This window comes from Rhinopithecus roxellana, chromosome 1 (genome assembly GCF_007565055.1).
Source record: "Rhinopithecus roxellana isolate Shanxi Qingling chromosome 1, ASM756505v1, whole genome shotgun sequence".
NCBI classification, from domain to species: Eukaryota; Metazoa; Chordata; class Mammalia; order Primates; family Cercopithecidae; genus Rhinopithecus; species Rhinopithecus roxellana.
This window is the reverse complement of record NC_044549.1, coordinates 47,965,042-47,992,563: the sequence shown is the minus strand read 5'-3', so window position 1 is coordinate 47,992,563 and position 27,522 is coordinate 47,965,042. Positions and strand designations below refer to the sequence as shown.

General features: G+C 44.6%; 2 protein-coding genes across 2 annotated transcripts; one reads left to right on the top strand and one right to left on the bottom strand.

Moving 5' to 3' along the window:
* Positions 1–10,637: 10,637 nt before the first annotated feature.
* Positions 10,638–11,159, top strand: LOC104675921 (glycine cleavage system H protein, mitochondrial-like). Its single transcript, XM_010380586.2, has one exon. It carries the CDS (start codon positions 10,638–10,640, stop codon positions 11,157–11,159), a length of 522 nt encoding a protein of 173 aa, XP_010378888.2.
* A 1,117-nt stretch (positions 11,160–12,276) lies between these two features.
* On the bottom strand, positions 12,277–17,365 carry C1H3orf56 (chromosome 1 C3orf56 homolog). Its single transcript, XM_010380585.2, has 2 exons — positions 17,221–17,365; positions 12,277–13,882 (listed from the first exon to the last, which is right to left on the bottom strand). The coding sequence occupies exon 2, from the start codon at positions 13,785–13,787 to the stop codon at positions 13,041–13,043; it is 747 nt and encodes a 248-aa protein (XP_010378887.2). The 5' UTR covers positions 13,788–13,882; positions 17,221–17,365; the 3' UTR covers positions 12,277–13,040.
* Between the last annotated feature and the right edge of the window lie 10,157 nt (positions 17,366–27,522).

Below are 27,522 nucleotides of genomic sequence, written 5' to 3'. Positions count from 1 at the left end.
TCTGGTCACAGGCATCCTAGGGCCATTCTGGCCTGGGCCTCACAGGAGGGGCTGTGGGTTGTGGTCACTCTGCCCGCTGCTCCCTGACCTCCAGCCCGGGCCTGGCTCCTGAGCGTGAGCCCCGGGCCCCACTGCAGCCTGGATTCTCCACCTGCCGTCCAGCTCAGGCTGGATGCCTGACCACCGTCCTGGCGGCCCGCCTGCTTGCGGCTCCCCAGCCCTCACTCCTGCCTGCCAGCAGTGACTGAAGGCAGGGGATTGGCAGGGTGGGCTTCTGCAGCCCTTTCCCTATTCACACAGCCAGAGGGAATGCTGCAGCCCCTACCCTCGCCCGCTGTCACATCTGCATCCTGCCTGCTCACACCCCTCGTGTGGGGACACAAGATCAACTGGGCCATTACCTCCTCCAGAAGCTTCCGCAGTGGCAGGGAAGATGGGCTGGGAACCAGGCAGTCACAGGGGTGGGTGTGCAAGAAGCGTTCACGGGAGCACCGGGGGCTGCATGGGAGCAAGTTGGGGGGCAAGTGGCTTCCCTGGGGTGACAGGGATTTGGCATTTTAGATGCTTTGGCTGAGTGACCCTAAAGCCTCTGGCCTCTGACTCGGTCCTGGCCTGTAAAGTGGCAATGACAATCAAACCTCTTCAAGCTGCTGTGCTGGTGAAGGTGCTCGTAGGCGACAGGCCTCAGCACGTGGCCAGCCGCTGGGGCTCAGTTCTTGTCAGTTGTTGCTGTTCTTCTCATGACCACTATCATTGTTAAGATAAGTTGGGGAAGGCTGGCTCTGTCTCTTTCTTACAGTGGCAGAGGCCATAACCTCTTCATGTCTCAGTTTCTTCATCTGGAAAATGGGGATGCTAGTGCCACCCATACTACAGGATTAAATGTGTGAACTGGGGTGCAGTGCTTTGCTCCTGCACAGTGTGGGTGCTGGCACCATTGGTCTGCCTGGGAGCTGGGCTCAGGGGCACTTGCACTGGGTACACTGGGGCAGGCAGAGCATCACTGGGGCTCGAGCAAGGGAAGGCCATGGTCAGAAATGTTTCACACGATGCCTCTCCAGAAAGAAAAAGGGCAGCTTCTCCCATCCAGAAGCTGGCCAGGCACTTATAACTGGGTCCACTCTGTTAGACATTAACCATTGCACAGAAGACCAACTGAGGCCAAGGTCACTGAGACATGATGACGTGAGACAAAGCAAGGCCACTTCATGATGTGTCTCTGCCCTGACAAAGTGAGGTCACTCGCTGTGCCACCCACAAAATACCAAGCAACTATTCTTTCAGCCAAAGTGAGTGACCACCTCTTCTGTCCCCCTGACAACCTATGTGCCCCCCTTCTATAGATAGGATTTAGCCAGAAACCCAGTCGTGGCGTTGACCCACTTTTTGGCAATAGCCAATCTGAGCCAACCCCTGCCCCCCTGCCCTTAGAGTCTCAAAAATCACCCAAACCCAGGGGTAGTTTCTTTCTAGCACCCCACCCAGGGCCTGGACAGTAGCAGGTCTGCTCCGCCCTGCACCTCAGCCCTCTCCAGGCAAGTGTGCCAGCCCTCAGAGGCCCCCTCTGCTTCCCACTGCTGCACTTCCACAGGGCACAGCCTGTCCCTCCAGGGGACAAACCCCTCGAAGTTTTACAAACCAAGTGAATTTAATTCAGAGAATAAGTTCTCTGGGTGATGGAATTTCTGGGAAGCCTGATGGGACAGTGATCAGCTCGGTCAACCACAGCTGGAAGCCACCATCGCTGCAAGGCTGAGGAAACAATGGAGGGAAGTGATGCTGCCAGGACCCTCATGTCAGGGCGTTGAGAGGGAGTCGGGCCAAAGCAGGGGTGGCCCAGGGGAGCCAGAGCCCAAGAAGCAGAAAGAGGAGGGGAAGACACCCTGGCTTCTCCCCTTCCTCTCACCCTCTCACCAACGCCTGCCAGGAAGCCACTTGGCAAGGGAGCCTGGGAGCTGTAGGTCTTTGGTGCAGAGCCCAGCAGAAGGACAACAGGGGCAAACTGGTGGATGCCCAGCCCCTAGGCCAAGGGCAAGGTATGTGCACCCCTGTCCCTGGCCCTGGCCCTGCCCTTGCAAGTTGACTCCTTCAACCCTGGGCCATGTGAGCATCTCACAGGAGAGGCTGGGGCAGTCCAGGCCAGTGGTGGAGGTTAGGCGGACAGCTTCCCTAGCTCTGGCCAGCTGACATGTCCAAGAGAGGAGCTGCCCAGGGGCAGAGGGTGCCCCCATCGTAGGGTGTCCTAGGGAAGGCCAGTTGGGCTTCAACCCCAGCACGGAGATAGAGTGTGAGTGGGGAAACTGAGTCAGAAGCCTATAAGGAAGGGAGCCAGGGACAGGGTGCTCCTGGTACTTTTCCAGTGCTGGGTTCCACCAACTGGGAAAGGAAGCAGAGATTTCATTTCTTATTTCTGCCCCGTAGCCTGGGCAGGACGGAAACTCCATCTGGGGAACTTGGGGCAGACAGGAGTGGATGTGGCTAAAGCCAAAGATTCTAGGTCTGTCCTCCAGAGCTCAGGCTTTGCAACAAGGGGGAATCAGGGACCCAGTGTGCTTCTTGTGGCCTCTTAGAGCTGAGGGTTGGGCCGTAACACCAACACCTACCAATGTCTCTTTTTAGCAAAGCAAGTCTAGGCTTGAGACTGACACCTTCAGTCAGTCAGAATGCAATCACATTGTTCTGTTTTCACTGTATCTAGTTTTATATTCTACATCTGGTAAGTGACGCTGAAATTTCCTTTAGTGATTAGATTTAACATGTAGTGCATCTATTGAAAAGGCATTACAGCCGTGCACAGTGGCTCATGCCTGTAATCCCAACACTTGGGGAGGCTAAGGCTGGTGGATCACTCGAGCTCAGGAGTTTGAGACCAGCCTGGGAAATAAAAAAGTTAGCCAGGCCTTGTGGCACATGCCTGTAGTCTCAGCCACTCAGGAGGCTGAGGTGGGAGGATCACCTGCCTAGGGAGGTTGAGGTTGCAATGAGCCATGATTGCACCATTGCACTTCAGCTGGGTGTCAGGAAGAGACTCTGTCTCAAAAAACAAAAACAAAAACAAAAACAAAAAACAGGATTATATAGAGTAATAAAAGCTAATTTAAAATAAAATGTATCACCTGTGACTCAAGTTTTGAAAAAAATAATATATAAAGTACAAAAACAGGGAGAAGCTCTAATGTGGGCATAGGAATGCCAGGAGTTTAGAAAGGAGTTAACTCTCTAAATATCGCCCTGTGGAAAGGCAAGTGCATGAGCCTGTGGAGGGTGTGAGTGGAGGTGAGGTGGAGGGCATGCAGGCTGGAGATAGGACAGGCCCAGGGCCAGCTTCACCCCTGCTCTGTGCTGTCTCCACTCCTGAGTGGTTTGGCACTCACGCTGGCCCACGTCTGCTTTCCCCTCCTCCCTGGATGTAGCACATGGCTCATCACTCCTGACCCATAGAAACACCAGCCTCTTGTGTTCCTTGGCGGAAGTGGCTCTGGAGGATGGCTGTCAACCTCCAAAATGCCCCACTGGGCTCCAAAGTGAACTTTGAGTTTAAATGGGAGAGTCCTGAAGATGTTCTCCAGCTTTGGCACCAGATGCCTTCAGCAGTGCTGCTGCAGTTAAATGGTTAGACAGTGCACAGTCCCTATGAGGATATCCCGTCATAACCCGGCGCCCTTGTGTCTGTTGAGATGGTACACAGGGGCATTTGGACTTGCTCAGGGTGTGGCTGGGAGCCCCAGGTCAGCAAGGCGTGTTCATACTGGGAACTCAGGCAGGGTTTACAACGGCAGTTCAATGAGTACTGGGTGGGCTCCTGTCTTGGCCATTGTGCAGAGCACGTGTGTGGACTTTGTATGGGGGCAGTGATGGGGTTAACAGTCTGAGCAGGGTGAAGAGGCCAAAGAAGAGGAGGATGTGATGCCCAGATGCTAAGTTCTGGGCCCAATGCTATGGCGGCCCTGAGCCTGTCCAGGCAGGAGCTGCACTGTGGGATTCTGCTGCTGATGCCTGAGGCTGGGCTGAGGGAAGCTGGTCCCCACCAGGGACTGAAGCTCTAGGAGCTCCTCAGCCCTGTCCAATAGGCAATAAGGAATATACCACCTGCCAAATTTGTGGGACAAAGCTAAAGAGGTGTGTATTCTGCAGAAAATGTATAGCTTTAGGTTCATCATAAGGCAAAAGGAGAAACAACACTACCCATTCCATTGAAGTTTAAAAAAATAGCAACAGAAAAAATCCATGGAAACAAAATGAAGGGACAAAATGCAAAGGCAGAAATCCATGAACACAGAATGACAAAATAATAAGAGTGAAAAAAATGATTTCTTTGAAAAAAAACTTTGAAAGACAAAACATTGAGAAGACTGAGATGAAAAAAGATGCATTTAAATAAAATATAGAACTATTATATAAAAGAAATATAAAAACTACTAATACAAAAATAAATGTGGTAAGCAAAATGGTAACTCCTTTATTCCTTAAAAGTCCCTGGCCGGGCGCGGTGGCTCAAGCCTGTAATCCCAGCACTTTGGGAGGCCGAGACGGGCGGATCACGAGGTCAGGAGATCGAGACCATCCTGGCTAATACGGTGAAACCCCGTCTCCACTAAAAAATACAAAAAACTAGCCGGGCGACGAGGCGGGCGCCTGTAGTCCCAGCTACTGGGGAGGCTGAGACAGGAGAATGGCGTGAACCCGGGAGGCGGAGCTTGCAGTGAGCTGAGATCCGGCCACTGCACTCCAGCCTGGGCGGCAGAGCAAGACTCCATCTCAAAAAAAAAAAAAAAAAAAAAAAGTCCCAGGAGGCCAGGCATGGTGGCTCATGCCCAGCACTTTGGGAGGTCGAGGCAGATGGATCACCTGAGGTCAGGAGTTCAAGACCAGCCTGAACAACATGGAGAAACCCTGTCTACTAAAAATACAAAAAGAGCCAGGCATGGTGGCACATGCCTGTAATTCTATACTCAGGAGGATGAGGCAGGAGAATCACTGGAACCTGGGAGGCGGAGGTTGCAGTGAGTTGAGATTGCACCACTGTACTCCAGCCTGGGCAACAAGAGTGAAACTCCTTAAAAAAAAAAGTCCCAGGAACAGGTGATTATAGGTGATTTTTCAAACTTTCTCATAAATAGACTCCAGAAATTTCTTTTCAGTGGAAAAGCTGTGAAATTTAGTTTTTGAATTAAAAACTGGTAAGGTCAACACAAGAAACATACCTAGATTATTTTTCCCTTATGTAAAATATCCTAAATAACACATCAATAAACCAAATGCAAAATATATTGCAAAATAAAAAATATGCTCAGATTTAGTTTATCTCAACAATTGCAAGGATGATTCAACACAATTCACTACATTATTAGCCTAGAGAAGATAACAAAATGATTAATACAAGATGACAGTAGATATGAGAAAAATATTTTGAGAAAAATACTTTGATAAATTTTAACACTCAACAAACATCTCTAAACAACTGAAAGATCAGGAAACTAAAAATTATAGTTAAAGATATAAAAGATTTAAACAACACAATTAGCAACTTGATCAGAACTCTTCCATATATGAACATATAAAGAACGCTGCAATGAAAATGAACTTAACAAGTTTACAAAATTTACTGGGTTGATAATATCTATAAATTTCAAAGAATTGGTTTGATATTGCATTCTCAAGCAATGGAATCAAATTACCATCAGTAATAAAAAACGACCATAGTGAACATATTGGTGTGAGAGTCCACAAGCCTTTGAAGATTTTTTCCTGTTCTGAAAGTTGTCCAAAGTGTGTAAGTCTTCCTTGTAAGTTAGAATCCCATGAGGAAAAAAAATGGAATGATACTTTCAGGAAAATCTGCTGACCTAGGAAAAAGAGTCAGCAAAAATATCCTTTAAAATAGAAGGCACAATTAACATGTTTCCAGACAAACATAAGCTGAAAGAATTCCTCATGATTCAAAGCATGGAAGTAGTTCTTCAGGCTGAAAGAAAATGATTCCAGGCAGAGGCATGGAGATTTTGGCAGGAAAGAAGACTGCTGGAAAGGGAAATATATGAGTACCTGTATAACAGCAATGGCTGTAAGTCTCAAACAATAATGTCTTGTGAAATTTCCAACTTAAATAGAAGGCATTACAACAATAGGGAAGCAGAGGGAAGAATGGAGTTAAAACTGCTGGAAGACTCATGCATGATTTGGAAAAGTGGTAAAATACAAATATAAAGTAGGCTGTAATACATCAAGGGTATATATTTTAATCTCTAGAGTAACCACCAAAAGAATAATACACTAATATGTAACTAAATAGTAATAGAGGAGGTACAACGGAATAATTTTAAAATTCTTTGAATATTATAAAAGATGGCGGGAAAGGAGAAATAAAGGAACAAGGAGCAGAGGGAATAAAGAGAACACAAATAGTGAGATGGTAAACTCAGGTCAATGATAGCAGTGATTCTGTTAAATATAAATGGTGTAAACAATCCAGTTAAAAGACAGAGACTGTCAGACTGGATTCAAAAAAACAAACCATCAACCTGCTATGTATGAAACACATAAGAACACGAAGTGATTGAAAGTAAGGCAAACACCAACCAAAAGAAAAGTACACAGGCAGTGGTGTTTACTGCTAATGGATCACAGGCGGTTATAGATTTCTTTGTTCCTTTTCCACCCTTACCACTTCACTCGACTAGCTTGAAAAGGAAAAGTGGAATAAATATATTATCATCACACAAAACAGATGTTAAAGTTAGAAGCACTGAAAGATGTCAAGTGGGACATCTTATAAAAAAGACAAATCATCCTTTGTCCCAAATTTGCTATATATCTAATAACATAACTTAAAAAATATAAAGCAAAAATCAACAGAACTAGAAGGAGAAATAGAATGAGTCACAATCAGAGTTGGAGATTTTAATGCCAACTCTGATGAAACAAGAAGATAAAAAGCAATAATAACACATATTTGAACAAAATAATTATCCAATTTCACCTAGATGACATATATGGAATATTATACCCCCAAATTTCAGAATTTTTAAGTACATGGGGAAATGTACCAAAATAGACCAAAGGCTGTTCCACAAGCCAAGAGTCAACAAATTTCAAAAATTAATTTGAAGTAGATTATAGACCTAAGTATAAAATGTAACATAATAAACCTTCAAGAAAAAAATATGAGACTTTGTCCATGGCCTTGGGGTAAGCTATTAAACAGGCTTTCCAAAGCACTATCTAAAAGAGAAAATATTAATCAAAATTGGATATCCACAAAATTTACAACTTCCATTGATCAACAGGTCCCATTTTAAAAGTAAAAATCCACAAAGAAGATATAAGCAATACTTGTATCTGACAAAATATTCATGTGTAGAATAAGTGCACACACACCACATATCCCACAACCAACCCAAGGAAAAAAACATCTGGGACAGTCACTCCACAGAATAGGATATATAGATGGCTATGTGATCTATCCTAGGTTTTTTAAAAAGCTATCAAACACTGTATATTGTTGGAGCAACTGGGAATATTTGAATATGTTCTGAATAATAGACATTAGGGAATTATTAATCTTGTCACGTGTGATAATAAGTGGTAGCGTAGGAGAATGCTCTTATTTTTGAGAGGTGCATGAAGAAGTGTCAGACATCTGTGATTTACTTTCAAATGGTTTAACAGATTGATAGACAGCCCTACAAATGGATAATCTATATGCGTGATACTATGCATAAGTGTATTTGTTTTTATGAATAGAGACCAAGAGATAAAACAAAGGTTGCAAAGTATTAACAATTGTATACAGATGGGGGATATATGGGTATTCCTTCTGTTACTCCTTATAATTAAAATTCTTCAAATAGAAATGTAAAAATGCAATTGCAGTTAGTCCCCCCTTATCTGAGGGGGGTATGTTCCAAGACCCCTAGTGGATGCCTGAAGCCACAAATGGTGCTGAACCCTGTATATGCTGTTTTTCCTATACATACCTATGATAAAGTTTAATTCATAAATTTAGCACAGTAAGATCAATAATAAAACAGGGCAATTATAACTATATGTTGTAATAAAGTTATGTGAATGTGGTCTCCCTGTCTCTCAGCATCTTATTATACTATAGATCTCAGCAACCTCAGCATACTATTTTTTTCATTCCTTATTAAGTGAAGAACTTTCACATTTTCACATAAAGGATGCACTTTATGGCTTCTCTTTGGCCTATGTGAATTGCCAATAGCACTCCTCTAGTGCCTTGGGGCCACCATTAGGTAAAACAAGTGTTCCTTGAACACAAGTGGAGGTACCCCCACTGTGGACCTGATAGCCAAGACAGTGGAGTGACTAACAGGCAGGTGATGAAGACAGTGTGGAACTTGAAGACAGCATGGAAGTCTGGACAAGGCAGGCTCGATTCCCAGGGCAGGACAGAGATCTCATCACACTATTCAGAATGGTGGCCCCTTTAAAACTTAGAAATTGCTTATTTCTGGGATTTTTAAGTTAGTATTTCCAGACCAAAGTTGACTGTGGGTAACTGAAACCTCAGAAAGCAGAACCGAGGATAAGGAGGGACTGCTGTATACCTCAGGAAAGGTGAGAAGAAAATGTAAAAACAGATTATGAGAGGGAGCCCCACACATCCTCCCAGCTCTCTGCAAGCAGCTCTCTGCAGGCTCCGCCCCAGTTAGCAGATAGCTTTGGGGGCTCTCTGTTGCTTGTTGGGCATGGGGGAGCTCAGCCTGTGGAAGACTTTGGCAGCACCAAGGGACCACCCAAGTGTTTTGGGGACACTTGTAGGAAGCAGTGGTCGAGCACCCAACAACCCAGGCTGCCCCCATCCTCCGCAGCCCCTGGGGGCCAGCTGTGTGTGCACCTGTCATCAACAGTCTCCTACATTTGCTCAGTCTTTTGCAATCAGCGTAAAAAGAGAAAAGCATCTGGCACAAGCCTTGCTGCCCCCATCCAAGAACATGAAGTTCATAAGAAAACCTCAGGCTGTGTAAAAGGCACTTGCAGACACAGAACCATCTTGAGAAACCACCACTCTAGAGAAGGCATCATCCAAAACACAGAGCCAAGAGAAAACTACAGAGAGCTGAAAGGGTGATCTCCAGGCTGGAGGAAGGAATCAATTCCCTGGTGCTAGTCTGAAGAGCTCCTTCTCCCCTCCCAAGCTGAGGGTCTTGGAGACCTGCAGCCCTGTCCCTCCGCACCCGCTCCAGGAGGTTACACGGTGCCTCATCTCAGGCTGGGGTTTCCTAGGTTTCCCTGGGCTATCATGTCCTGGAGACAGAATTGGGTTTCTTCAAGGTTAATTCAACCTTCTAATAGATCAATGATTTCAAATTCCAAAAGTATACCAAGAAACTTGGCAATCTTTCTACTCCCTTCAAAAGGTATTTTTAATGATTTCTCCTTCACCATCAGCATAAGATCAGCAAAAGGTATACAAACACTGCCACTCAAGAGATTCAAATTTTGCTCAGAGTGCTGTGGATGAAGCTATAGTTTTTTGAGTAGTACACATATTATTGGTATATGAGTATTGTAAGTGAATAACTTCCATACTAATGCTCTATTAATATCATACAGACATTATTTTAATTCTCATTACTCCATTAAAACAGCAATAGGCCGGGCACGGTGGCTCAAGCCTGTAATCCCAGCACTTTGGGAGGCCGAGACGGGCGGATCATGAGGTCAGGAGATCGAGACCATCCTGGCTAACACGGTGAAACCCCGTCTCTACTAAAAAATACAAAAAACTAGCCGGGCGTGGTGGCGAGCGCCTGTAGTCCCAGCTACTCAGGAGGCTGAGGCAGGAGAATGGCGTAAACCTGGCAGGCGGAGCTTGCAGTGAGCTGAGATCCGGCCACTGCACTCCAGCCTGGGCGACAGAGCAAGACTCCGTCTCAAAAAAAAAAAAAAAAAGAAAAAAAAAAACAGCAATAATAATTGGAATACTAATTGGAATATTACAGAAAATCTATATGAAACATTTTAAACTACAAACAATTTTGCTTTGTCAGGCTATAAGAAAATAAAATTTATTTTATTTTCCTTAATAGTGATTATTTAAAAAGATATACAAATAAGAATATCATATATCATAACTGTAGGATATATTTTAAAGTGGTATGTTTAGAGGGAATTTTATAGCCTTAAAAAATTGTAATAGAAAAGAATCAAGCCTAAAAATGAACTGGCTGTTGTTATCAACGTTAGGAACTTACAAAACGAACAAGCTCACAATGAGAAGACACTTCAAGACACAGAATCAACGAGTCAAAAATAGATACTAATAAAACAAAAATCTATGGGAAAATTTCAATATATACAATGTTTGAAAAGAAAAGTAAGGGTACAGTCATTATAGAAAACAATATAGAAGTCCCTGAAGAAATTAAAAATAGTACCATATGACCCAGCAATGCTTCTTCTGGGTATGTACCCAAAAAAGATGAAATCATCACCTCGTAAAGATACCTGCACTCCCATGTTCATGGCAGCATTATTTACAACAGCCAAGATAGGGAAACAACCCAAATGCCTATCAATGGATGAATGAAGAAAATATGATTATATCCATATACATAAAAGATATAAAATATTACTTAGCCTTTAAAAAGGAGATCGTCGTCCCTGCGAACATGGCGCTGCGAGTGGTGCGGAGCGTGCAAGACCTGCTCTGCACCCTGAGCGCGGTCCCGTCCCCCGCCGCGCCCTGCTCACTGAGGCCCTGGGAGTTGGGGGCGGGCGCCGTCCGGACACTGCGCACGCGACCCGCTCTGCTCTGGGTGCGTAAATTCACAGAGAAACATGAATGGATAACAACAGAAAATGGTACTGGAACAGTGGGAATCGGCAATTTTGCACAGGAAGCATTGGGAGATGTTGTTTACTGTAGTCTACCTGAAGTTGGGACAAAATTGAACAAACAAGATGAGTTTGGTGCTTTGGAAAGTGTGAACGCTGCTAGTGAACTCTATTCTCCTTTATCAGGAGAAGTAACTGAAATTAATGAAGCTCTTGCAGAAAATCCAGGACTTGTAAACAAATCTTGTTATGAAGATGGTTGGCTGATCAAGATGACATTGAGTAACCCTTCAGAACTAGATGAACTTATGAGTGAAGAAGCATATGAGAAATACATCAAATCTACTGAGGATTGAAAATGGAACCCCTAAATAAACTAGTATGAAATACTGCAACCCAGCAGATTGTCTTAAATTAGTGGTGGATGGAAGACTTAGAATAGCAACTTTTAGCATTACCGATGGGGAAGAAAAAAACTACTGTTAACGCTGCTAATGAAGGAAAATGCCCTTTAACTTTCTAATGATGATAGATTTTAGACTAGGCTCTAGTGTTCAGAATTCATTAAATTATCCATGGTAAAAACTAGTTTTAAAAATTACATAATTCAAAGATAACATTGTTATTCTTAAGCCTTATATAATATTGTAACTTGCATATATCCATACCTGGATTTGGGATGAAATACTTAATGATCTTTCCATTGGAAATAACTGGGAGTGAAGAGGTTTTTGTTGCTTGTACAGTGTCAGATGACACACCACTATCCTGATTTTGCAATACACTGCATTTGCTGGTGCTATTTTTATATGGTGAAGCAACAGCTTTGCAGCAAAATAATAAAATACTTCTTCGTTAAAAAAAAAAAAAAAAAAAAAAAAAAAAAAGGAGATCGTGCCATTTACCATAACATGCATGGGGTATGATGAAATAAGTCAGACACAGAAAACAAAAATTGCACAGCTTCCCTTATATGTGGAATATTAAAACAGAACAAAGAGCTAAAATACAGAGATAGAGAAAGGAGCAGTGGTTCCCACAGGCTGGGAGCAGGGAAACTGGGATATGTAAGCCAAAGGATATTAAATATATGTAGGCTGAGCAAGCCTAGAGCTCTAAGGTACAGCATGAGGAATAAAGCTAATGAAATGGCATTGTACTAGGGGTTTTTGTCAAATAAGTAAATTTCAGCTTCTCTTGTCACCACAAAAAGTAACTGTGAGATGACAGATATTAGTCGGCTTCACTATGGTAACCATTTTACTATCTGTATGTATCCCATAATATCACTTTGTAAACCTCAAACATACACAATAAAATTTTAAAGAAAAATGGAGTACAGCACATAACAATAGCAAGAAATAGTATGGAAAGCATGCTAATAAATTTGAATATATAAACAAAATACACTATACATATATACAGATATGGCTAGGTCTTAAACTAATTAATGAAAAATTGGGGAAAACATTATTTATAGCACAGTATTGTTTATTTAAAATTTTTAAAAAGCATACACCATACATTTTACTGGTGCATGCGCATTACCCCAGAAGGTGCTGATGGGGTGAGGAGTGAGAAGAGCACACCCGCAAGGACCCAAGGGTGCCAGCGCTCTGAACGAGTTAGCGTTTCCCATTCTGTGTCCACTGGAACAAACAGGTTTTGGAAGCTTCTAGGCAGAGCCCACAGCAAATGCTCACTGGATTCCATGGGTTCCAAAGTGCCTGAGTGTGTGCTTCCCTGGAGGACACACCAATGTTGGAAGAGACAGTGGTAGGCCCCACAGGGTGGCCAGGGATGCAGGGATCCTGCTGAGGGTCTTTGCTGAGGAGGGGCAGAGAGACTCCTGGGCTGGAGGGTGGCACAGGTCCCCAAACACTGAACCTGGAGGCCTGTTCTAACTGAGCGCTTCTACAGGGTGGATTGAGCTTAAATAAGCTCATTTTACAAGGTTGCATGCATGCACATTGAGGACTTACAGCAAATCTACTAGAGGGCTGGCCCAGGACAGTCTGGGGAGGACAAAAGGTGCCAGTATCAGGGCTGAAGGGCAAACAGAAAAACAAGAAAATAAAGAGAAATAGCAAATAGTGGGGCTTTGCATGAGTCCAGGAGGTGTACTCTGTACTGAGGAATAGCAAACAACTTACATCTGAGACTCTTAACTAAAAGTCCACAGCTGACTGGGCTCCGCCAGATATGTCTCTGATTATTGGGTGGGTCTGGAGGGCTGACTAGCACTCAAAGAGGCGGCGGCGGGCCCTGCACGGTGACCGGGAGCAGGAGCGGGAGCAGCTGGGGTCCAGCTGAGAATCTTCAATGGGGGAAGGGGGCAGAGGGCGGAGCTCTGAGCTGCAGCAGGGCAAAGGCACCCAAATACTGAACCTGGAAGCCCATTCTGAGGGAGGGGCTTTGCTTGTCTTCAAGTAGGGAGCTCCTCTGGATGGCCCCCCTATGACAGCCCTGGGGGCTGAGCTGGCTGGAGTCTGGCATCCCACCTGGGGACAGTGGCTGGAGGTGGCCTTGCCCAGAGTAGGAGAAGCCAAGGAGTAGGTGGGTGGGAATCTCGTGGGGAAAGGAAATAGGTTGGGGGCCAAGGCAGCCAGGTATGGACTTCTTATGAGGGGGTCAAAACTGGAGGCACCCCTCCAATATAGCCACACTGAAGGCACCAAGGCAGCTGGAGGGAGATAACCCATCCAGAGATACCCACCATGGAGCACCCACGGGTAAGGCCAGAAGGCTGGGTAAGCTTGTGGGGAAAATCCCATGCAGGAGTAGACAACACAGGAAGTCCCCACAACAGGCCAGAGGGCCAGGTCAGTTACACGCTGGGCTCCCAAGCAGGTACAGGAACCATAGGCAGAGCCCACGGCCACCCAGGGGGTTGCGGTTGCCAGAGTCCCGTGGGCTTCCTCGGAGGCCTGGAAGGCACAGCAGACCTTCTGCTCTGCTTGTTTCTCGGATGCACCTGTGCCCATCTTAGATGAGCCGTACTCTTCAGAGCCCCGAAGTGTCCGACAAGTGCACTCCTCCGCAAGCTGAGGCCACACGTACCTCAGGGGGCTCCTGGTATCTGTGGGGTGAGCAGACAGCCAGTCAGAGGGCAGGGAGACCAAGTCGCTCAGGAGGGGACGGGAGGAGGGGACAGCTGGCGGTGACGTGATAGAAGTGCCAAGGTCAAGGCGTCTCCAGGGAGGACGAGGAGCAAGGTGTCCTGGGTAGGAATGAGTGACCCCTGCAGTGGAGGGGTGCACAGCAGCCACGTGAGGCATTTTCTAGGGACATCAAAACAAGTTTCAAATTCGGTTCCTCATGTTTTCCTCTATGCAAGTCACAGAGACTAAAGACTGGAGAGTACGGATGGCCAAGTCTGTTGGAGACCTGCTGGAGGGAGTGTTAAAGATTCAGCAAAACCCCCAAGCTGACTGATGAAGGAACAGCAAAGCCAGAAATCCACAGGGGCCACCCCAGTACGGGGGCTGCTGAAGGGGCAGAGAGGTCCTGGAGCATTTCATCCTTGACAAACACTCGCCCCACAAAGCAGGACCTCCCAAAACATTTCCTGCAAAGGACGCAGTGTCTGAACACAAGGCCTGACTGCCAGCTTTCTCCTGGAGTTCTGAACGGCATATTCAGCACCCACACCTCACACAGTGAGGACATGATGGAAAGGAAGTAAAGAGATAATCAAAGGCCCAGCATCCAGGAGAGGGCACACCAGGTAGCACCAGGTGTTTTCCCCCAAAACGAAGGTCTCCCAGAGGAATCTCCTTGAAATTTGGAGCTGTTTCTGAAATCAGAACTGGTGCCCAGTACATGCTTTGACTGTCTTAGGTGACATAGGTGACAAGGGTGTGGCATAGAGAGATGGTGGAGTGGTCATGTGGCCAGGAGAGGACACCCCCAGCCCCAGCATCAAGGAGCATAGGCTGGTGTGGTCAGGACCCCTGGGGTCCTGAGGGCTGGGGTCAGGGGCAGCATGGATGGAAGAGACTGAGACACAGCTGACTGGAAGCACCCCACAATCTCCAGCCAGATGAACAAGGGGACCCTGTATGAGAAAGGAACCAGCCAGGTGTCTCCAGAGTCCTTTTGGCAGAACCTAGAGGGATGCTGCCTATTGAAGTCAGGAGCTGAGCAGATAAGGACACTGGGAAACCTTTCAGGGTACAAGTGAGGGCAGGGAGGGGCTTCCTGGGGGCAGGGACAAGCAGTCAGATCATGAAGATGCCCCAGAGTGCCTGCCAGGACCCTCAGGGTGGGCACGACAGGGAGCCTTTGAGAGGCTGCTCTACCAGCTTCATGTCTGAGGAGCCTCTCTAGATCAGAGGGTGGACCACAGATGGAAGAAACCCGGCCCAGGAAAGGAAGAGAAATGGATGTAAGGAGAAGGAGAGGAAGGTGCCAGGCAGATGCTCAAGTTTCTGTCTTGAGCGACTGGGGTGTGCCAAGGAGCTGTTCCTGGTTAGGTCTGTGTGGGCTGAATGGGTCTGGTGTATCTCTTCTCTCCTCCACCAAGGTAGAACACAGTCACAGGGGAAACTGGAGATCCGACAGTAGCACTACCCCTCCTCTCTGCCACAGGGGCAGGAGGACAGGTTTAAGGGAAGAGAGCACCAGCGCTCTTTCTTCTGGCTGGGGTCCTCGACCATGGGAGGTGCTCAGGTGTGACCTGATGCTCTGAGATGGAAGTTTGGGCAGGGTCAGGGCAGAGGGCCTGTGTGGTTAAAGCAGCATTCATTTCCTCCCAAATGGGCAGAGGACCTAGAGGGGAGGAGAGGCCAGTAGCCCCAGGGAGGATCTTCTTGAGGGACCTGAAGGACACATAATGACAGCCAGTGACAAGAAAGGACTTTAGTGTTTCATAGATGCCTGCAGGAACAGAAGCTGAGGACCAATGGGAGGAGGCCCAGCTGAGATGCCCACAGGACAGATGTGGACCACTGACCAAATGGGCCACCCAGAAATTTGAGGCAAAACACCCTGGCCCCAGACTACAGGAGCAACTCCTGGAAAAGGGAATGCGCTGAGAAAGTCTCAAGCGCCCAAGGTTACCCATACTGAGGAGGAAATCCCTCTTCCCCAACTGCCCAAAGGTGGCCTCTAGATGGAAAATCAGTTCAGTTCTGGAAAAACACAGGACATTGTATGTACTTCTGGCCTGTGATACGCGTACCCTTGCAAGTTCAGAGCATACTCTAGAGCAAGCTTGTCCAACCTGCGGCCCAGGACGGCTTTGAATGTGGCCCAACACAAATTTGTAAACTTTCTGAAAACAGTACAGAATTGTTTTACAATTTTTTTTTTTTGTAGTTCATCAGCTATCTTTAGTGTCAGTGTATTTTATGTGTGGCCCAAGACAATTCTTCTTCTTCCAATGTGGCCCAGGGAAGCTAAAAGATTAGACAACCCTGCAAGAGTTAACATGCACAAATGCCTAGTCAGTTTCTCAAAAACTTAAGTAATATAGTGGAGAAGGCCCTTTGTGCAAGATACCAAGACCAGAAAATATAGGCAGATAAAACTGGCTATTTAAAAACTGAATGTCTGGTTTAAAAAAAAAAACCCCACAAAATTATCATGTTCAAAATCAAAAGACAAACCACAGAATAGAGGGGGATATCTCCAACACGTGGCAGACCAGAGCTAATCATGTGTCAGATACAGACAGTCCTTGCTAGTCCACGGCAGGTAAATAAGACCCCATCAGCAAGCAATCTTGCGGGAGGGCAACCACAAGCAAGCCACAGAATAAGCTACACAAACCATGTAAAAATGTTCCACTTCACCAAGGTTTTAAAAAAAAATCAAATTACAAAAATGGAACTTTGATTTTTACAATTAATTTGATAAAGAATAAAGCCCTATACTGGCTTTTCAAAGGATTTGGAGAGAAACATGCTGGTTTTGTTGTTTACTCCTTCAGGGTCCAACTTGGCAACAGGTATCAAATTCAAAACCCAATTTCCTTGTCCGAAGAAGCCAGACTGCCTTCATCTGGGTCCCCTAGGGCGCGACTAGGAGCAAAATGTTCAGGATGCCTGTCCCCAGGGCAGAACAGAGACCACATTAATCTGGGCCGCTACCCACACCTCGCACCTGCAGCGGCTGGAGGGTTGATTCTGCGAGGGGGCAGGCCGGAGGGTCCTGGGCTTGGCTTTTAGGGGAAGGGCTGAGCCCGAGGCTGAGCGAACAAGTTGGAGAGAGTTGTCTCATAGGGTGGGATGGAAGGCGGACACTTTCAGTCCTGTTGAACTGCGAGAGAAGCAGGGAAGGGGCGGGAAGGAGGAGAGGGGTGATGCCAGGAGTTGGGTGGGAGAAGGCGGAGAGGATGGTGTCAAAGAAGGTCCTCAGGCCCTCGCCCCACCCCCTCAGCCATCCCATTAGGCTTTGTTCTTTCTCACGACTTACCCACTTGGTCCTTCTAGAACGTTTCTTTCCAGCGAAGTCCCTGAAGTGGTTGAGGTTCTTCCACAGAGTTGAAATGCTCTCGCAAGAGGTCCTGGGGCTCCCTAGGCGTTACTGTCCCCGGTCCAGGTGGCGGCAGGAGTCCACTGGAGGCTCCAGGTTCCAAGCGGCCCAGGAGCGCCGTCCCCGGGGTTTTACGGGAATACGCGCAGCCGCGAGGCGGGGCCTGGGATCCTGGCGGTGGTCAGAAGAGGCCCCACGACTCAATCAGTCTCCGAGGTGTAGACGCCGGTGGGGTTGATTGGGTCAGCGGCCTATCCCAGAAATGAAAGTGGAACTCAATTGTATTGAGGGCTACACCGAAGAGCGCAGAGGCGTTACCAGGGTGTGAAGACGTTCCCCTCTTGGGGTGGGAGGCAGCGGGGAGGAGTCCTGGAGGCGGTAGCTTTCCGTGGAGTCTGCACTCTGGATGGGCCCCAGCCGAGCTGGGGAGTGGAGCTGACGGGAGAGGGGACAGGAGGCCCACACGGCCAGAGGGGAGGCCAGTGAGGCTGGAGCAGAGTGAACGTTTCAGCGAATGCAGAGTCAGACAGTCGAACGGCTGCGCCTTCCGCCTTCCAAGGCCTTGTGGATAGGGCAAAAGAAGTTGGTCTCTGTCCCGGGAGCAATGCGAGCCATTGCAGAGTTTTCATCAGAAGCAGTAGTGTGCTCAGCTGGGGCAGATCCTGCGTTTGCCAGGTCCGAAGCTTAAACAATTGGGCCATCCCACAGGAAGAGAAGTCAGATGTTCTGAATGTGCATGTTCCTTTGAGTGCGGTCATTCGGGTATGCAGCTCTCAGTACCCCTATACCCTGACGTTTAAGGGGAGCTTCCTCTGTGCTAGGCTCTGTTCTGAGCACCTCGCACGCATTCTCTCATTTCATCCTCACACCAACTCGGGAGACCCACGTTAATGCAATCAACGGGATCCAGAAAATCCAGTTGCTTATAGAGAAGGTCACAAGAAGCCCCAAAGTAGACATCGTAAAATGCATGCAACGCCACTGATTGTCCCAGATGACCAGCAGCAGTCACTTCTCTGAGAACCCGGCTGCCTCTGGGTGCTGATAGCATTGCACCTTCCCTGCCGTTCAGCCCAGAATGGTCATGACCCCCTATTGTCCACAGAGACTTTAATATGCCTTCTTGCTTTCCTTACCTTTTCCTAGACCTCTGAAAATAGTCCATGCATTAACATTCAGTGTTCTTCAATTAACCATTTGAATGTTCCACACGGGAACCTTGCCCAATACACTTTCCTTGGTTCTTCAAAATGGATCTTGCCTTGAGTCATATTTTGCCTGAGACCACTCTTACCATATATGCTTTTTGTTGAGTTGTTAGTATTACTGTCAGTATTCATCTTTTTAAAAATTTGTTTGAGACAGAGTTTCCCTCTGTTGCCCCAGTTGGAGTGCAGTGGAGCGATCATAGTTCACTGCAGCTTCAAACTCCTGGGTGCAAGCAATCCTCCCACCTCGGCCTCCCAAAGTGCTGGGATTGCAGACATGAGCCAACGGGCCTGGTCAGTACTTATCTTTCCATAAATAGCTTTACTTAATTCATATTTGTTTTCCTTACATTAGTGAATCAATAGCTATATTCTCCCTCCATGAAAACAATGTTCTTAGCACCATTTAAAAATTATCCTTTCATATTTCCCTTATATTAACACCCTATATTAATGTTGGTGCTAACAGCTTTCACTAATGACTGTGTTCACTGTTGCATTTTGACTTACACAATTTCTTTCTTGATTAATTTCCTTTAAAATTTTGATTCTATAATTTCTATAATATATAATTTATATAATTCTATAATTTATATTCTGTTAGTCACTCTATGAAGAAAGTTTGGAAAGTTTTTATATGCAAAAACATAGTTCATTCTCAATTTTGATTGACAGTTTGGCTGGGTATAGAATTCTAGGTTCAGAGTTACTTGATCTTAGCACTTGGAAAATAATGTTTAATTAACCTCTTGCCTCACTTTTGTTGCTGAGAACTGTGATTTTTATCAGAATCTTTCTTTATAGTTCCTTTTCCCATGTAACTAATATAAATTTTTCTTCATCCTTTCATATTTTGACATGTTCTTGGAATGTAATTATGATTTGTTTTTATTATATGGTGGTTTGTTCTGCTACACACTTGGTATGACCTTTCAATTTGAAGATTAATTTCTTTCTTCAGTTTTAATCACCTCTAACATTCATTAAGTTGATTAATGATTCACTAGTTTCACCAAAGAAAAGCTGTTTCTGACACTTTCAATGGGATTAAGCCAGAAATATCCAAGAAATCTTATAGAAGAATAAAGTGGAGGACTTACACTTCCAGATTTTAAGATCTACTATAAAGCTACAACAAATAAGTTAGCAATAGCCAAATAGATTAATGAAACAAAATAAAGAGTCCATGAACAGACCCACACAAAATTTTCAACAAAGGGGCCAATGATTCAATATCTAAATGAAGTGCTTCTCAATGAATGTTGCTGGAGCACATGAATATCCATATCAAAAATAAATAGATCTCATCCCCTCATGCATCACATCATAGGCAAAATTCATTTGATGTGGGTCATAGACTTGATTTTACTTTTGAAATAATAAAAGACAAAATAATAAAGCTTCTAAAAGAAAAATAAGAATATTTTCATTATTTTGATAACTGTACTATAGTTCCATGAGATAGTAAAATTAGAGAAAGCTGGATGAAGAGTATACATAAATTCTCTGTATTGTTTTTTACAACTTTTCTGTAAATCTAAAATTACTTTTAAATAAAAGGTTTCAAAAAGGCATAACTTTATAACTTTGAGACAGGCAAAGATTACTTAAATAATAAACAAAAAAGGTAACCATAAAGGAAAAGATTGATAAATTTTACTCCGTTAAAATTAAAAGCCATTTATAAGAAGACACCATAAAGAGAATGAAAAGACAAGCTACGGACCAGAGGAAGATGTTTGTAATACATGTATCCAACCAAGGATACATGTACAGAATATATTAAAAGCTTCTACAAATCAATGGTCACAGCTCACAAATCAGTGGTCACAGCCACTCAGGAGACTGAGGTGGGAGTCAAGGCTGTGGTGAGCTATGGTAGAACCACTGCACTCCAGCCTGGGCGACCGAGTGAGATCCTATCTCTAATTAATTAATTGATTAAATTTTTTAAAACTTAAATTGACATTACTCAGTGCTGAGAAGCATGTGAAGGAACTGGAACCCTCAAAAGTCGATAGTGAGACTTTAAATTGGAATAATACTTTAGAAAACTGGTAGTACCTTATAATCCAAAATTTACACTCCTAGGTGTTATATGTACACACACACATATATATGAAAAAGATAACTGCATGAGTCCACAAAATATATCTACAAGAGTGTTTAGAGCAATTTTATTCATAAAAGGTAAAATTGGGAACAACCCAAATATTCATAAACAAAAGTGTGACATGTTCATACAACAGAATGATACACAGCAATAAAAACAAATGTACTGTTGCTCCATGTCATAAGAGACATGAATCTCACAGACATAATGTTGAGCTAAATAAACCAGACATAAAGGAGTTCATTCTGTGTAGTTTAAGTTGTATAACATTTTAAAACAGGCAAAAATAATCTATAGCAATAATCTATAATGGTAAATGTTAGAAGTCACCCCCAGGGCCAGAGGGTGGTTTGGATTGGTGGGAAGGGGCCCCTGGGAAGCTTCTGGGGGCTAGGGGTGATTTATATCTTGATAGTTACATATGTTTACATAGATAAAATTACAATAAAAATTCATTGACATATGGGAGTCCTAGAGAGGGAGGAAAGAGAAAAAGGAGCAGAAAGAATATTTTTAAAAATAGGGCTGAAAACTTCACAAATTGGATGAAAAACAATCCCCACATCCAAGAACTTTAATGAACTCCAAGTAGGATAAACTCAGAGTTCCATACCTAGACAGATTATAATCAATAACACATTCCTAAATAGCCAATGGGTCAATGAGAAATCACAAAGAAAATTAGAAAGACCTTGAGATGGATGAAAACAAATATGCAACATGCCAAAACATGTGGGTTACAGTGAAAGCAGTGCTCAGAGGGAATTTATATCTGTAAATGCCTAGGTTAAAAAAAGAAGAAAGCTTAAATCAATACCCTGACCTTCAACCTTAAGAATCTAGAAAAAGAAGAGCAAACCAAACTCAAAGCAAGAACAAGGAAGTAAATAATAAAAACTAAAGTGGAAATAAATGAAATAGAAAGTGGAAAAGCAATAGAGAGAAATCAGTGAAACCAAAATATAGTTATTGGAGAAGACCACAAAACTGACAAATGCTTAAGCCAGATTGACCAAGAATAAAAGAGAGAAGACCCAAATTACTGAAATCAAGAATCAAAGAGGGGACATTACTACCAACCTTACAGAAGTAAAAAGGATTATAAGAAAATACTAAGAACAATGGTAAACCAACCAATTAGACCAGCTAGATAAAAACAGAAACATTTCTAGAAAGAAACAAACTACCAAAACTGACTCGTGAAGAAACAGAAAAATCTGAATAGACTTATGGCAATAAAGAGATTAAATCAGTGATCAAAAACTTCTCAACAAAGAAAAGTCCGGGACCAGATAGTTTCACTGGTAAATTCTACCAAGTGTTTAAAGAATTAACACCAAACCTCAAACTCATCCTAAAAATAGAAGAGAAGGGAAGATTTTCCAACTTGTTCTATGATACCAGCATTACCCTAATACCAAAGCCAGACAAAAACATCACAAGAAAAGTACAAACCAATAACTCTTATGAAAATTCTCAAGAAAATACTAGCAAATCAAGTCCAACAACATATACACACAATTATACAAGACCAAGTGGGATTCACCCCCAAAATGCAAAGTTGGCTCAACGTTTGAAAATCAGTTAATATAATATATTGTATTAATAGAACACAGGTCAAAAAACCACATGATCATCTCCATAAATATGGAAAAAATCATTTGACAAAAATTCAACACCCTTTCATGATAAAACACCCAACTAGCTAGGAATACAAAGCAACTTTCTCAACTTGATAAAGGACATCTATAAAAACAAACAGCACCCTCACAGCTGACATCATACTTTCTCCCTGAAAGAAAGAACAGGGCAAGAATGTCTACTCTTACCAATTCTATTCAAGGTTGTACTGGAGGTACTAGCCAAAGAAATTAGGCAAGAAGAAATAAAAGGCATCCAGATTGGAAAGGAAGTGGTAAAACTATCTCTATTTGCAGGTGACATGATTATGTATACAGAAAATCCTAAGGAATCCACCAAGAAAAAAAAAACCCAAACAAACCCCATGACAGCTCATAAATGAGTTCAGTAAGATTGCAGGACACAGATCAAAATATTAAAAATTCTATTGTATTTCTACCTACTAGCAATAAAAAAAAATCAAAACATGAAATTAAGAAATAATTCCAAGTACAATAGCATCAAAAGGAATGAAATATTTAAGAATAAATTTAACAAAAATGTGTCAGACTTGTAACTGAAAACTACAAAATATCATTGAAAGAAATTAAAGAAAATCAAAATAAATGGAAAGGCATCCCATATTCACAGATTAGAAGACAATATTGTTAAGATGGCAAATACTTTTTAAACCAATCTACAAGTTCAATGTAACTGTCAAAATCCCAGCTGGCTTTTTGCATAAATTGACAAGCTGATCCTAAAATTCATATGGAAATGCAAGAGACCCAGAATATACAAAACCATCTTGAAAAAGAAGAACAAAATTAGAGGATTCATTTTCCAATATCAAAACTTACTACAAAGCTACAGTAATCAAGACTATGTGGTGCTGACCTAGGAGAGACATATGGATCAATGGAACAGAACTGTAAATCTAGAAAGAAATCCATACATTTACGGTCAATCGATTTTCATTGAGGGTGCTGGGACTGTTTGATGGGGGAAAGCACTGTCTTCTCAGCAAATGGTGCCAGGTTAACTGGATATACACATGCACAAGAACAGAATTGGACCCTACCTCATGCCTACCCAGAAAAATTAATTCAAAATGGATCAATGGCCTACATGGGAAACCTAAAACTATCAGAAGGATTTGTACATGTAAATCTTCATGACTTGGATTAGGCAACGGTTTCCTAGAAATAACACCTAAAGTACAAGCAGGCAAAGATCAAATCGATAAACTGGACTTTACCAAATTAAATTTTGTTGTGCTTCAAGGGACATTATCAAGAAAATTAAAAGATTTGTAGAATAGAAGGACATACTTGTAAATCATATTTGATACAGGACATGCATCTAGAATTTATTTTTAAAAAGCCTCATACAACTCAACAATGAAAGGCAAGTAACCCAGTTTAATAATGGGTGAAAGATTGAATAAACATTTCTCCAAGGACCATAAACAAATGGCCAATGAACACATGAAAAGATGCTCAACATTATTAGTCCTTGGGGGACAGCAAATCAAAATCACAATGAGATGCCACTTCACACCCACTTAGGAAGGATATAATAAAAAGACAATTACTAGTGCTGCCAAGGATGTGGAGAAAGTGGAACTTTCATACCTTGCTGGTGGGAATGTATGGCATTTCCTGAAAGAATTAAATAGAGTTACCATATAATCCAGCACTTCTACTCCTAGGTCTATATCCAAAAGAAATGAAAACACATGTCCACACAAAAACCTTGTCCATGAATATTCCTAGCAGCATTAGTCATAGTAGCCAAAAAGCAAAACTACCCAAATGTTCATCAGCTGACAAGTGAATAGACAAAATGTGGTCTATCCATACAATGACATATGTCACCATACAAACCAATGAAATCTGAGGCATGCTACAACGTAGGCAAAACTTATAAATATTATCCTAAGTGAAGCTGGTGCAGTAGCTCACACCTGTAATCCTAGCACTTTGGGAGGCTGAGGTGGATCAGTCACTTGAGGTCAGGAGTCTGAGACCCGCCTGGTCTACTAAAAATACAAAAATTAGCTGTCTGGGTGTGTTGACACACACCTGTGATCCCGGCTGCTCGGGACACTGAGGCAGGACAATTGCTTGAGCCCGGGAGGCGGAGGTTGCAGTGAGCCAATGTTGTTCCTCTGCACTCCAACCTGGGCCACAGAATGAGACTCCAGCTCAAAAAAAAAAAAAAAAACTAAGTGAAAGAAGTCATGCATTTATATGAAATGTCCAGAAAAGGCAAATTCATAGAGACAGAAAGTAATTAGAGGTTGCCAAAGGCTGGGGGAGGGGGAATGGGGTGTGGCTGCTAATGAGTATGGGATTTTTTTTGGAGTGATGAAAATATTCTGGAATTAGATAATGGTGATGGTTGCACAAATGTGTGAATTTTCTGAAACCACTGAATTGTACACTTTAAAAGGGTAACTTTTGTGGTATGTGAATTATATTTCAATTAAAAAACCATTGTGCTGTACTGTTAAGGTTTATATGCCGTTCTGCAGAAGGAGGTAAAGGGGAATACATTTATATAATCTGAAAGAGGATCAAGAATATATACCTTTTTTTAAATAAAATAGTAAATAGACAAAACAAACAACTATAATGCATCATTATTGATTGATCCTAGTTTTTATAAAGCTGTAAAATATATTCTGAGGACAGTTATGTGAACTTGAATATGGAGTAAATAAGTATCGGGAGATGTCATGGAATTGGTCATTTTTTGCAGCTAAGATAATGCTACATGTGAATGAGAGAGAACATCCTTATTTTTTAGAGCTGTCTCCTGGAGTATTGTAATATGTCTGATTTAGTTTTCAGTGGTTTGACATTGTGCATGGGGGGCGGGGAGCAATATGGTAAAATGTTAATACTTGTGGAATTTGGGCAACGAGTATATGACTGTTCTTTGTACTGTTCTTTCTACGTTTCCTCATGTTTAAGGTTTCTCATTATGCAGATTTTATAAGGAAAGAGAAGTGTGTGCATGAATGTGAGTGTTTAGTTGAATTCTCCACAGCCACCCCCGCTCCACCCTCTGGCTCACCCACGAGGCTGCCATCGCAGTTGTAGGCTGGGTCCCATGCAGAGCACTGGCCCTGCAGAGCTGGTCTTCAACCTGGCCGCTGGGGAACTATGGGAAGAGGCAGCTGGGCTGTCCCCTTACGCGAGGCCTGGGAGTCAGGAGTGTGTGCACTGTCAATAGATTTCTGGTGGGTCTTTGGCTGTTGTTCAGACAAGGGCAGCTGGGGAGAAGCAGACTCTGAAAGGAAATGCAGTGGCCCCCTCGGGAGAAGTAAAAAGTCTTTATCAAGCCTGAGTCATGTTCAAAAGTAAAATGTCACACTGGAGTCACCCTTAGAGAACAGCACCCTGGAGAAGGAATGGCTGGAAGGCAAAGCTTGACAGAAGCCATGAAGAGCTGTAGAGGACAGGGGGGCCAACAGAGGAGGGGACACCTCCCTGAGTGAGTCGTGAATGACAGATCCAGATGGCGTGGGGTAGGAGGGGATGGCACTGCAAGGACTAGCACCCAGTGGCTCCACAGCAGTCCTTCCCCACGGAGCCCGGCCTGCTGCAGCCCCAGCAGGACGCCCCACCAACATGTCAGTTTTCACTCCAAAAAAGAGCTGTCCTCTTCCCCTGCTCTCAGACTCCTGCCACCCCCTCCACCTGTGGATCTGAGGGGCCATTGCGGGGGGACTCCCTGCTGCTGCATCCTCCGTAGGAAGAGCCTAAGGACCCACCTGCACGGGCCGGCCATCCCCCTTCTCACCCTAAAAACAGAGGTGAGTTCCTGCACTGGGACTCAGACTTCAGGATCCAGAAGCACACTTGGAGATGCGGAGCTGTCGCTCATTATCAATTTAAGAAGCCGCCTGAGAGAGGGGCTAAGTTGGGAGGACCAAGGAGTACAGGACTGGGAGTCCCACAGGGTAAGCAAAGACCTTGGAGGCCAAGGTGGCTGGGTGCTGATTTCCCACAAGGGACTCAAAGCTGGAGGACCTCAAGCTGAAGGTGCCGAGGCAGATGGAGGGGGATGCCCATAAGGAGATAATGGCCAAAGGGGGGCTGCAGGTCAGCCTAGGGGGCTGGACAGGTGTGTGGCAGGAGCCCTCACCGGTGATCAGTGACACAGGAGACTACCGTGACAAGGGAGGTGCCCAGGCAGAGTGAGTCCACAGGCAAGTCCACCATGGGGGCCAGGCAGGTGGGTGATGTGGGGTCTCCTTGTCACTGACAAAGAAAATGAAGGTTTAAGCCAGGTGTGGTAGCACATCTGTAGTCTCATCATTCAGGAGGCTGAGGTGGGAGGATCATCTGAGTCCGGGAATGTTGAGGCTGCAGTGAGCAGAGGTCATGCCACTGCACTCTAGCCTGGGTGACAGAGTGAGACCCTGTCTTGAAAGTGAAGGGAAGGAGAGGGGAAGTGGATGAGGGAGAGGGGAGAGGGGAAGTGGATGAGGGGGAGGGGGAGGGTTCAAAAAAAGAATGAAAGGTTGGCTTCAATCTCTGAGTCTGGTAAAGTAGAAAAACCTGATGTACCTGGCATTTCACTGGATATGCAGATCAACACGTTCTGATGCACTGTCAGGGCACACGAAAGGGATCCCAGAGTCCACCCTGACATATTGACCCCAGGGTCCATAGACCAAATGGTGGGCTGGGGCAGTGGTGAGGGGACAGCCAGGGCAGCGTAACCGAGCTGAGGACAGGCTGCAGGGCTAAAGGCCATAGCAGAGAGGGCCTGTGCTCTGTCCAGGGCAGGTTGACCCTGTCACCCTGTGCCAAGCAGGATCCCCACCCCGACTCCCCTGATGAAATCTGCTGGTCACCCTCAAAGGCCTGATGTTCCTGGCATGTCCCTCCTCGGTGCTGTGGCCAGAAGGCAGCCTTTCATGGTCCAGGACAGCAAGGGCCACCGGGGCTGCTGTGGGCTCCAAGCAGTGATTGCCTCCACCCACACTGACTCCTCCCCTAGAGATGAAGGGGCCCAGATTTACCACCCAGGGGCAGGCAGGGGCTGGGGAAGCAGACACAGTAGGGGAGGGAGGGGCTTTGACCAGGTGTGACTCAGGGAGACAGGGGATCAAGTTCCCTATCAAAGGTCCACCTCTCCAGTGCTGTCTTAGGCGAGAAGCTGGTGGGATCGATCCAGCCATCTGTTTAATCTCAGAAACAAAGGTACTCACTGCACTGTGTTGCCCGCTGGCCAGGAGAGGGGCAGGGTGTGTAATTGACCTACTTGTCAGAAGTCAGGGAACAA

Excerpts from the sequence above, each read along its gene's own strand:
- LOC104675921 (XM_010380586.2), top strand. The coding sequence starts at position 10,638 with ATGGCGCTGCGAGTGGTGCGGAGCGTGCAAGACCTGCTCTGCACCCTG.
- C1H3orf56 (XM_010380585.2), bottom strand. The coding sequence starts at position 13,787 with ATGGGCACAGGTGCATCCGAGAAACAAGCAGAGCAGAAGGTCTGCTGT.